This window comes from Gavia stellata, chromosome 9 (assembly GCF_030936135.1).
Source record: "Gavia stellata isolate bGavSte3 chromosome 9, bGavSte3.hap2, whole genome shotgun sequence".
NCBI classification, from domain to species: Eukaryota; Metazoa; Chordata; class Aves; order Gaviiformes; family Gaviidae; genus Gavia; species Gavia stellata.
This window is the reverse complement of record NC_082602.1, coordinates 38,375,912-38,388,538: the sequence shown is the minus strand read 5'-3', so window position 1 is coordinate 38,388,538 and position 12,627 is coordinate 38,375,912. Positions and strand designations below refer to the sequence as shown.

Genomic DNA, 12,627 nt, shown 5'->3' with positions numbered 1-12,627 from the left:
AATTTAGGAAGATATGTGAAAAATTACAGAATAAGGGTTTTGTCTTATGACTGCAGCACAAACAGGTATGCACTGAAACCTTAGTTTGCAAGCAACCAAATCGTTTGCCTGAAAGGAGCGGTTACATTAAAAAAACCTACAAAGCTAGAGAAACTGATCTTGCTAAACAACAATCAATTATTCTGCAAAATTTACAGTTATAAACGCTGAAATAACACGAATGCTTTCATTCGTCCTCTTTATACTCTTCAGAAGCAAAATATTTCATTTTGATGTAAATAGCTGAAAGACAGCCTGAACTGCGCTGCAAATGGTTTTATGCAGTAGAAAATGATAATAACATGGTTTTTGTCATACGGACTAGAACAAAGACAGTTTTTCTCTTGAGGTCTATCTTCAATAGAAATTGATTATGAAAAAAAGTTATTCTGTTCAGCAAGTTTTTTTTAAACAATTTATCTTTTACATCAATTTCAAGTAGCTCTTCAGAGAGTTCCCCTGCAAGAATAACATTTTGAAAGAAGTAAAAATGAACTTTGCCGATGCCAGAGCTGAAATGCCTTTTTTTTTCCCCAAAAAAAATCATAATGAGAAAAAACCCAACTAGAATATATGCCAAATGCTGCACAGATTAGCATGCCACTTTAAATGAGATTTAGAGAGCTCTTAGAGAAGAATCTATTTCATGCCGAGATTCTCTCACTGTATTACCAAAAGCATTTATGTGGTGGGGCATTCACAATCAACCACTATCCCAATCTTACCACAAAATTAATGCCGCAGTTATCTAACCAACTGCTTTTTGCTAGCTACACTGCAAACAAGAACGTGTTATCGAGTTGAAAATGGCATTGTTCTTTCATTTACAAGGACGCATATTAGATTAATCAGTAGGCTTGTGGTGTGCTTCTGCAGTAACAGGATACCCAACACAGCTGTCTCCTGCAAACTCAGTATTCATAGGTCTAGTTCTAGCATACAGCTGAAATTTTGAAAATTATCTTCTTCGATTTGGAATGTCTTTCCACTGCTTAACAACACAGAGGCGGGGAAAGTATTTTGAATATCTGAACTCTCACCTAGCGTATTTCTCTCCTCCGCTATTAGAAAGTTTATCCACATCACTCCAAATCCCTAAAATGCTGACGCTTCTGCTCAGAACGTGTTTAACGGTTAAACTGGGCTCCAAACTAGGCACAGCCAGATGCAAAAAAAGACCTTACACCTTTCCAGCACTTCACTAGGGCTTCACTGGAAGTCCTTACAGGCAGACTCTTCAGCTCTTCAACAAACCAAAGCACAAAAATATCCCAAACTTCTCTTGGCGTCTTTGATTCCCTCTCCTCCACCCTAAGAGGAAATTAAAATCCACCTACATCAGCAGATGGCATTAGATGGTATTATGTGCTCAATCTACAAAGGCTGCGGCACTGGAGTCCCCCAAAATTTCCCGTGACTTCTCTTATTCCAGCTTACTTGAAAAATTTCCTCTGAAATGACTTCAGGTGCTTGGTACTGGAGACTTGCAGGTATTCCAGGTCGGGTGCCACTCTCCTTAAGCTAGACAGGGCTAGTGGCAACAGGAGTTTAAAAATCTCTTTTTAGATGAGCTACACTGGGAGCGTGAGGCCTGGAAAAGTAGACTTAACTTCTCTAGTGGTTTACCCCAAACAAGCAAGGGCAGAAGTAACTCAGAAAACATAGTTAATCCGTACTAAAAGTGAACAGGAACAATAACCTCGTATTTACGCAACGCTGATGTTGCGGAGGTAGTTAGTGCAAAGCCCAAGAAATCTCGGCAGCAGAGGGAAGGACAACCTCTCAAGTGCCCCAGCAGATGCGTTCACACACAATCTTCACCTCAGTCATTAACTGCTAGGTTCAAAATATCAAGCAAAAGGTAGGGAAGAAATAAATTAACCCCAGCGTTGAAATCCCCTTCATTTCACCCTATCTTTTAAAGTCATCCTCCGATACCCAGGTGCCACATGGCAACATAACGCACAAGACGGGATGAAGAGACTCGGTGCAGAACTTGGCCATGAGCCACTGTACCAAACGCAACCGAAACCATGAGGTTTCAGGGTATTTTTAAGTGGCTCAGATTTGGTTTCGAGTATCAGACAGTAACTTCTTGCTGAAGTTTATAATGTGGTTTCTTTATTTTATAAGGTGAACTTAAAACGAGCTGTAGTGCACTGTTGAAATAAGGGTTATACTTTTATCCTTATTATGTTTCTTAATTGCTGGCAGGATTTTGTAGCCGACAGTGTTTAGAATTCAGGAGGTGTATTTTAGAGCTTCAGTGTATTTTTTGAATGCAAGCTTATGTTTAAATGAGTATTTCCCTTATTTCTATTAAATTTTAGTAGCAATGGAACAACCAGCTACTACTGAAACAGATGCTTTCCATTTTACCTCCAGATATGGTCAGCTAAATAAATGGCTCTACATCATTAGATGTTTTTGTCTCAGCAGTCATTTACAGCAGGGACCAAGTAGATTTTATGTTGTTACCCTCATTACAGGACCAAGTTTAGATGCGGTCAGCATATGCTAAAGGGCTGCACTGTAAAAAAGGAATTGTTTTTTAATGTATTTATTTTTTCCACATGCCTATATGAGTATATACATATGACCATAGCTTGGTGAAATTAACCTAACTCATGTAGAGCTTGCAAGAAACAGCAAAGGTGAAGAAATTGCCATGACGGCCTCGCTGCTTATGGCCAACCCATCAGCTTTTCTCAAAAGCACGAGGACGCCCGTGCCCGGCTGCCACCCTAACCCCCCAGACCACGCAGGCAGGAGGGAGAACTGAGCCTGGGAGCCCTCTGAAAGAGCATTTCTTCACAGATATGAGGGGAAAAACTAGTATCTCTAGTTTCTAGTTTCTAGTATCTCTAGTTTCTAGAAACTAGTATCTCTAGTTTCTTCACAGCACTTCTACCATAATCCTCAAGGCCCATTAAATGGGAGAGAAGTTTGTGCAATCCCATTCCTATTTCTCTTTTGCAATATGTCCTTTTTTGAGCCCCCCCGGCCCTGCTTTCACTTTTGGTGCGAGAAATGTGGAGATCCGATTCAAACATTTATTTTGTATTTTAATTTCATAAATTAAGCACTTGTATACTGGTGTCAGATGTTGGCTTAATTGAAATCTTTCATCGCGATTAGTAACTAATGGCTTTTTTCTTCCCATTTTTAGTGTGGAATTGGATTTTAAACAGCAAGAAGATAAACTACAGCCAGTTTTGAGAAAACTTCATCCTATTGAGGAAACTCAGGTTGCACCTTTGCCTTATTCTCAGGAGAGCTACTCCTCCACTCCCAAGCAAAAATCCAAAACTGAATCAAAAAAGCATGGAAGATGGAAACTCTGGTTCCTTTAACCCAAGTCCATTACATGGGGAGTTCAAGGCCTTCTTTGAAAAAAGATTTGGAGTTCTATCAACCACCTGTAACGGGATCGTGGTAGACTGAGCGGTGTTACCGGCCAATGTAGTTCTGACCATTCTGGCAGCATTCAGTTCTCACCGTATGTACCAAAAAGGCCTTTGTACCTATAAACTGATGTCCAGAAGCAAGGCGTTAGATAATACCTTGCCAACTTTTATTTGCAGTTCACCAATGTGGGATGTAAAACCTGAATTGAAATTTGTACAAAAGATGGAAAGTAAAACTATTTCCCCCCCTTAGATCTGAAAGCGTCACATTCTAACCTGTTAAATTGTAGGCTGTCATCCTGTACACAGCTAAATATCACTATTGTTTTAAAGCCTTCTGGGGGTTTGGTTTATTGTCTTTAAGCAACAATGAGGGGGGAAAAAAAAAAGCAAGCCTTATGTTTGCAATGGTCTTCAGTTTTACAAATCCATGTTGATCGGGGAGTGCAGTTTTCAGCACATATATCCTGGACAAAGCACAATTTTTCATGTGGTCCAAGACCAAGAATAATCTCTTAAGATGTGACTATATGTATATTTGCCTTCACGCGATGTAGACGTCAACCAAGCTCTCACATTTCGACAACGCACCGTCATTTCTAATTTAGCTCTGTCCCCATCTCCCGACGAACAAGTGTGCTGCTCATCTCCAGCGGGTGAGCGGCTAGAAACCTCCCAAAGGCAGGACAAGCCTTTAACCACATCAAGCGGACAGGGTCAAGGCTCCGGGACAATCATCTGTCCTAGATCTCACTTCAAATCTTTTGGTACCCAAAAGGTCTAAATGACACATTCTGGCACAGAAAAAAAAACACCACCACCCAACCCCACAAACAGAATAATCAAAAGCTCTACAGATTGTTGGTGTTTGCCATAATTTAATATCTTTTTGTAATGCAGTCTTTGGAAAATCTCTACACTATTGCAGAAGGCACCAGAAAATTTACAGTATGCATTATGCTTTGAAACCTGTTTGGAAGGAGCAGGAATTTTAAATGCTGTTCATTTACCAAGCTTCTCAGATGGGTTTCCCAACATACTGTAATTTATCTCTCAATCTATTAATTGTACTTGCTAACCAACACACATAGGGAAGAGATGGGAATCAACTCCCCCCCCCCCTTTTTTTTTTTTTAAATGACACTTAAGATTTTGCTCTGAATTATAAACTGCAACTTTTTCCTTTAAGTATTTGCTACTGTCATTAAACTTGCATCTAGAATGACCGTTTGTGGAAAAATTTCTCATGCTAGAAGCAGCCAGGGAGAAGGAACCTTATTGTCTTTTTTTGGTTTTAAGGATTTAAGATCATTTGAGTCATACAGCATCACGTGACAAACTGGTTTACTAAGAATTGGGTTGGGAATTGCCTACCCTGCAGCATCAGTAAGACACAAATTCTTCAGCCTTTAGCTGGAAGAAATGTAATCAATAGTAGAAGAGTCTGCACATACTAAAAAATCTGAAGTGCTTTCATTTACACTGGTTTTCCTCTTAGCTCAGCATCAAATCCATTACTGCAAGAAAACTTGAGGAAAATAACGTACTTTTTTTTTCCCCCCAAAGCAAAGAGCAAGAAAAGGAAGTTAAAATGGGAACAGAAATGCAGAAGATGTCTGTGTCCACCTGAAAATGAATTTCAGCATGCTTTAATGAAAAAATAAAAGTCACTTTTGCAGTACACCTTCAAGAGGGCTACGAGTTCTTGTACAGAAGCAAACAATATCCTGAAATACTTTTGTGAAAGCTGAAGGATTAGAAAAGGTGATCCTGTGGACCAGGAAGGAAGTGCAATTGTTTCATGTGGAAAAAATGTTTCATGTATTTTATACTGGTTTTAATTGAAAATCTAAAACTGTTTACAAGAGAGCCCACCCTACATGTTTTAGAAACCCAAGTATTTCCAAACGAGTAATTTCAGTTTTTTTCCTAAACAGAAAGAAATATCAAATACGGACATAATAAGAAAAAAACAACAGTATTCAGTATTATTTTAAAATAGTGGTAATAATTAATGAACTCATCCATGCTAACACGCCTAGTGGTTGGGGGGGTTTTTTAAAGAACTTAAATCAAGCGTCTCTCAATGGCAATCAATTACCAATCGTCAGTGTCACCGAACCAGTAGCTTTTCCCATAAACCTATTCTAAACGTTCTTGTGTGCAGGGATTCCAACACAAACTGAACTCTTTTTATGTGCGGTTACTGACTCAAACAGAGACCAGTATTCTGTAATCATTTAAAATGATAGAGGAAAATTCACTGGTGAAACATATAAGAGCTAAAAGCGAAAGTTCTCATGGCGTGTTCTGTACATGTCCAGGCTATTTTCTTAAGAAGTTGCAAATTTTTAATTTTTTACATTTTTTTAAAACTGGAAAAGCTAACATACATATAGTCTTGCTTAAAATTACATATCGTGTTATATCGTACCATACAATGTAATTTGTAATAAAATGTTTTTGCAAGTGTGTAAGATGTATCATATTGTATTACATTTAGAACCACTCAGGCTCAGGTTAGATAGACACTGAGAGAAAAAACCTAATCCTTTAGAGCTTTTAGTTAAACGTGACCGACAAAGCTACTTTCACCCTAATGTAGAAGATCTTATAAAATGCAGGTATGAGGTTATAACAAAGAAAATGCATCTTTACCTTCAGTGTGGCACCTAACGTAGCTTTGCTGAATTCACTGACAATACCACGCACTTTCATACACTAATTTGCTATGTGCACTTCTTCCATATCATGCTTAAAATACTTTTTAGTCAATAAATACTGCAGTGATTTTATATTACCTGCTATTTTCTGAGTCCGTATAATTTCCATTAAGCAACAGTTACATTCTTTGTTTTAGAACTACTAGGAGACACTATTCATGTGAGTATCATTTGTTTTCTTCAAGAAAAAAAGTCACTGTAAAAATAGTTTAAAAATCAGGATAAACTGAAAAGTCATGATTAAAACTGAAAAATCCTACCATCGGTACAAAGTGTTTGCTTTTTCTTGCTTAAGATGCAAAACCACCGTCTATGCCTTTAATTTCACTCTATGTTTTAAAGGTTAATCATTTTTTCAAAATCAAATAGGTTAATTTTTCATGAACACCTTCAAATCAAGTACTCTGCTAGATTATACCATTTCTTTAGCATCTGTATAACAGAAAGCATTATATATTACTACTGGAATTTGTTAACTGGATTGCCACTAAAAATATAACTGCTATACCGACACAATTCTGTTCTAGCTAAATGAAACGGACTGCATGAAACAATTTCTAGTATTCTTTCAGCATCCACAAAAATACCACTGCTGCTTATTAGAATAACTGGAGTGCTAGAAATTTGCCGTCGATCTGTTCAGGTGAATGCAGTTTGTTGCGATAAACATTGGCAGGGCATACTCCATACCCATTCGCTGCATCGGTGATACTACATTTTACAACGTAAAAAAGCTCGGTATTACTGATGAAACAAAATCATGACCATCATTCAAATACCACTTCAGTTTTTGTGAAATTAGTTTGAAATACATAATTTCAAAATGTTTTTGAAAGATAAAAAAACATGCAATTCAATGAAACAAAGTATAGGTTTTTTACGTCATAGAAGTCCGGTGAAGAAAATGAAGCTCTCTCCCCAACATTTTGGAACCCATTAACCCTAAACTTGACAGATTTTAAGGCACAGAAAGGCAATTTACACCAAGCTTCAACTCCGAAAGAAGTTTAGCCCCAGAACTCTCTCCCGTGACCCTCAATAACTCATATTTTACTTAGACTTGTATTTTATTGCCTTCCAGAAAGGCATCCTGCCTGGAAGATGCCAAGAGATGGAGAATCCACCACTGACTTTGATTGACGGACTATTCCAGTGTTCACTTCCCACATCAGTGCCGTATTCTGTGCTCTACTTTACACTTCTCACTCCCCAGTGCTGTCACCAGCTCCTCCTCCTTCCTTAGAGAGGTGTCATCTTCACCTTATGGAGACTCTCCTTCACTATCACCAAGGGGCACTTCTGAATCTTCCTTCTGTTAACCTCAGATGGCTTCCACATCTCGCACCACAAATCACCTACTTTCTCTACTTTCTGATGATTTCTGCAGCATTTCTGTTTTGGTTTCACCACATCCTTGTTTTAAAGTGTAGAAGGGGGAAAGAAGCGAGGTGGGAAACACTCCACTCATTAGTAACGTCATGAAGTCCTCTCCTGTCCACTGCTTCCTGGTCACACATCCCAGGAGAACCTAGAATAGCGTTTTTTCCCCAATCACAGCAGGTGTTCGCACTGACTTTGTTCACCATATACCACTACGTGTTTTTCAGAGCCACTGCTCTTAAGGACGGAGTCTCTTGGGAGTAGAGCCACTTCCTACACTCTTTGCTGTTACATCTATGAGCTAGATTTTTTTCTGTAACAAAATGGAATTTGATTTGTTCCACCACATAAAGGAACCAAGATTGTCTATTTCATAGACGAAGATCTGCCAGCTGAAGTATCTTCCAAAAATTGTACACATAGGGATCCAAAAACCCCATCTGGATGGCCTTTCTGAAATTAAAGAGTTCAGCAACTAGCTTGTTTTTCTTGGCTTTGTAAATGTCAAACATACCAAGCTGCTGACCACAAGGAAGCAGGGAGTAGTCATGATGCAGTTCGGACCCGCCACTGCGGCCGGTCAATTCTGATTTACTGAAGGAGGCCAATATGCTGGCTGGCATGGAATGCAACATTCTTCAAAAGTTACTTGGCAAGGGAAGAGATGGTTTAAAATTATCCTTCAAAAAAAAGAAACTCAAGGAAGCACACCCAATTTACTTTCTTTTCAGGCAGCATGTTCTTCAATAGGCAAGATTTTGTGATCTTGTTCTAGATGACTTCTTACTGCGCCATAAGCAGGACTAGCTCTAGGCACGTGCAAAAGTAGCCCAAAGCAGCCAACTTCCGTGACCAGCAATGAACCCTGACCTTGCATCGGACAACTGGGCGCCCACAGGCTGCATCTCCTTCTTACCTTGACTACAGTAACACACACAGAACCCTCAACTCAGCAAACGGATCGAGTGAAAATCACCAGTGAGATTTCCAGAGGAAAAAGTAGCCAAAAATTATAATGAGTATTAAAATGGTGACAAGATTTTTTTTCTTGCATGTTAAAAACTCATTTGATACAGCAGGCTGGAAACTAATGCTAATTTCCAAGTATATAAATTCACTGCTGTCACCGAAACGACCTGTGTAAGTGGCCAGACTGTGCTTAATCTTAGTTAATACAGACACCGGTGAAACTGAGGGTTTGGGTTCTTGGTTTTTTCCCAAGTTCTGAAGGCTAGAAAAGAGTGTGCAGTATCACAAGTGTTAAATTCTTCTTGCTACCAACTTCTACCAAAATTATAGTCAAATCAAATTTTAATCTATCATTTATACTCTATCATTTATTGTCTAGTTTTTCTTCTTACAACTGGCCTGTCTTATTTCAAGATAATTCTCTTTTGAAGGTATATGATAAAAACAGCTTATGATTTTTATCTAGAAACACACATTTAAGGAAACAAAAATTAAAAAAAAAAAAGCTGTGCAAAGTCAAAAGATACTACTGGAGAGCCTTTCCAGTCTGTTCAACGCTGTAAAAAAGGCACCTCCTGTAGTTAAAGATGGTTAACTGGCAATTTAAGGTTTAATAGACAGAAACTTTGCCACCGACACGAGATACAGCCTTGAAGAATACTGAAGACCAAAAACCTTTAAAAGCTCGTACCCAATACCTCCCATATTCAGAGTGAGATATGGTAAGCATCAGGTAAGAGTTACCAAAATCCTTTCTTATTCCCTGGATTAAGGTGGAATGTTTGTAACGCAGTGAAGCAAATGCATTTAAACAGATGACTGTGCAGGTACTGCCAGGGCTGCAGGCTGGTCCCTTGCCTTACACTGAAGGTCAGGGTTGTGGTCAGGTAGGTACTACAACTCATCCATCTGTTGACGACATTTTTCCAAAGGAAACCGACCTGGTAACAGTCGTTCAGTATCAGAAATACAGAACCCTACCTGTAAGTTATAACATAGAGAAAGTAATTTGAATTATTTATGATATCTTTAATAGACTCTAACTGCGTATCCTCCTGAAACGGAAAATTCAGTGTCTTATGTTCCCATGACATTAGCATATCCAGCAACCTCATCTTCAACAGATTTTTGTTCACTAATGTTAAATCACATTCTATTTAAGCACTCCACTTCCGCCACCTCCGTTCCAAGATAACTACATTTTCACTCAAGCACTTAAATTCTTTACAGTCCTCCACTGATCACATAAAATTCCGACCTCTCAGACACACCATCTCTCACTGACTCATCACGCAGTTGGAAACAACACGAGCGTAAGTCACGCATGCCTCAAACTCAGAAGGGTATACAAAGTTTAGTATTGAAACAGAAACTGAAACAATTTCTACAAACAACTGTGTTGATGTTTACCCCTATGGATCCCAGAGTTCAAGCATCCCAAATGCCATGGTAGTTCCACAGCAATTAGAACAGAGGTTAATAAAGAAGGTGAAATTAAATAAGGTTGATTGCCACCGTAAGGGGATTACGAATCTATGTTCCTGTATTGCTACCAAACAGAAACGAAGTCTTGTCTCTAATGAGGAGGACCACGTCCTCCATTCGTTTGAGCTATTTAAAGCAGGATCCTCAGAAGAACGCTTCCAGAACAAGCTAACAGCTGCTAAATTTTAATGGATACATAGTTCACGTCTACAGGAGTAAATACCAATTTCTCAGGTTTTTTGATCCAAGGTCTTTTTTTATATTTAAAGTGTATTATGCAACATCGGGTTTTGGATGAAGATGACACAGCTAAGCCTTTCTTCAAGGTGAAAACATGTCAACTTTAGTACACCTATGTAGCTATATTTATATAAGAAACCGATTACTATGTCCTGTATTTTACTACTTTTTAAAAAGTTATCATTGCTTGAACTATGCCGCTGTAAGATCCTTTATATTTAAAATTTCTTCCTTCTACTCATCCTGCATGGTTAATTCTCTACTGTAAGTCTAGGTAAAATTATACTAGTGTTGACAAAAGAAAAGTTAATGCATAATTTCAACCTTATTCTGACCCAAGATGGGTCATGTCATGCTTGCTAATTATCGTTTGCATTTCACTCTTCCTACCTCACTGACGCCATAAAAATGGGTTGTTACTGGTTGATCACAGGAGGATCCTTTCAGCAACAGACTGAATTTTAAGATAGCAGTAAGTACTCCTTCAAAACATGCAGTCCTATTAATACTCATTCCATAATTATAAAGTGTGCGGGTAGAGTGTTTTCAAGCTATATTCATGATCACTATGGATATTTTTAATACAACTGTACTTAGTTAAAATCTATACAGAAGGTGGTTTCAAATATAGTTTGATAAATGCAAAAGGAATAATTAACATTTTAAAATATAATCTAAATCACGTTCATCAAAACAATAATTAATTCACATTCAAACTGTAACTGAGGAAGCATGTATGTCTTACAAGACTACACCTTCTGCGCAACTGGGGGAAGAAGTAAAGTTTTGTATCCTTGTATAGAAAGATATTAAGATATCTATTCTGCATATTATTAATAATTTCTGTGGTAACACACAATGTAACAACAACACATAACCTCTCGACTTCCTTTCGCCGTTACTGCATCCCAGCACTAGAATATTACAGATATTCAGTAAGAATGATCTATACTTATAACCATTTCTTGCTCCACCAATCGATCCGGTGATCCATCATCACTTTCTTACAACAAAAACTATTATTGCAAATCAAAGTGATAAAAGTGGAAGACAAAAAAAAGTTAGTGGATGACGCACTAAAAACAAAACTAAAATTGTAGTATGTTTGCCAACACAAGCACCACCATATGCCAAGTAAATGGGACAGCAGTAGATAAGTAAGATATGCTGAAGACAGAGTTATCATAAGAAGTCAAATATCACTATGTGCAATTCCACAGAGAAATGAAATTGGAAAAGAAAGGGGAGATCAAAAAAAGAAAGTGCTGATGGACTCAGATACATCTGACTACCAAATAAACTCTTTTTTTAAGAAAGAAATCAGTGTATCAAACCAAACTAATGCAGAACAGAAGGACAGCTATTCAGATAAGAAAATGTGGTCCACTTTGACCAGTTTCCTATATATTAGTTGCCAGATGGAGACACCTAAGGAAGAATGTAAGGTAAAGGCAAACACAGTGAGACTCCCAAAAACACACTAAGATCTACCCCCACTTTAGATGTCAATAGGCTTCACTATTTTTTTTCATTATTTACACCAATATTAAAGATACAGTTGAAAAATTAAAGTGTCAGGTTTTAAAATCACAGTGCTATGCCACCAAAGTAGAACATGGTAACTTGCAGCTACTGCATCGGTCCTTCCTCTAGGTTTTCAAAACATAAGAATTTGGGGCTCTATTCTTCAGCTGTTTGAAATACTGCCGTTATCTTGGTTATCATCCCAATTGTAGTCAAAAAAGGCAAGTAAATGCTTGTAGAGTCAAATGATTGCTAATGTAGCAACAAACATGCAAGTCTTCCATTTCCACACTTTTCAGCTGGCTAATTACAAATAATACATCATTTTCGTTAACATAGACATCTAAAATCTGGCTAATCACCTGGCCACCAATATTTTTTAAATATTTTTTCTCCCCCTGTGTAAACCACAGAAGAATTACAAGCCAATGGTTTACAGCTTACTGAACACAAAGACAGTTACAGAAGGTTTTGATTGCTTTGAGTCACCTGGGATTTAAATCCTATTACAGTCAGGTTCAAAAAGATGTGACAGAGGTATTTAAGTTTACATCAAGAGACACTTACAATGAGCTCTGAATCACGTCCCATGGAAATGACTGTTCTGTTTACTGTCCTCAATAGCTTTTCCATGATTATCTGGACATGTCGTTGTGTTGGCCCCTAAGGAAAAAGAATAAATTAATGGTAACTAGATACAACAGACACCAATACAACTGAACTATTTATGTGTGCCTTTAAATCTGCCTGTCTTGTGAAAGTTAAATAAAACATCACTCACTGCTGTTGCTCAAAAGCAGAAAATCAGTCTCCCATTTTAACACACACCATGCAAAGTCTTTTATTAATACATGTTACTG

General features: G+C 38.0%; 2 protein-coding genes across 2 annotated transcripts in view; one reads left to right on the top strand and one right to left on the bottom strand.

Annotated features, from left to right (window-relative positions):
- The window catches only part of INSYN2A (inhibitory synaptic factor 2A), a 32,764-nt gene extending 29,372 nt beyond the window's left edge, over window positions 1-3,392 (top strand). Inside the window, exon 3 of the mRNA XM_009817039.2 lies at window positions 3,209-3,392. Within this exon, the coding sequence (XP_009815341.2) occupies window positions 3,209-3,392 (184 nt within the window). The remainder of the gene's footprint in view (window positions 1-3,208) is intronic.
- DOCK1 (dedicator of cytokinesis 1) overlaps window positions 1-12,627 on the bottom strand; it is a 329,394-nt gene that overhangs the window by 212,481 nt on the left and 104,286 nt on the right. The window contains exon 27 of the mRNA XM_059821380.1: window positions 12,335-12,430. Within this exon, the coding sequence (XP_059677363.1) occupies window positions 12,335-12,430 (96 nt within the window). The remainder of the gene's footprint in view (window positions 1-12,334; window positions 12,431-12,627) is intronic.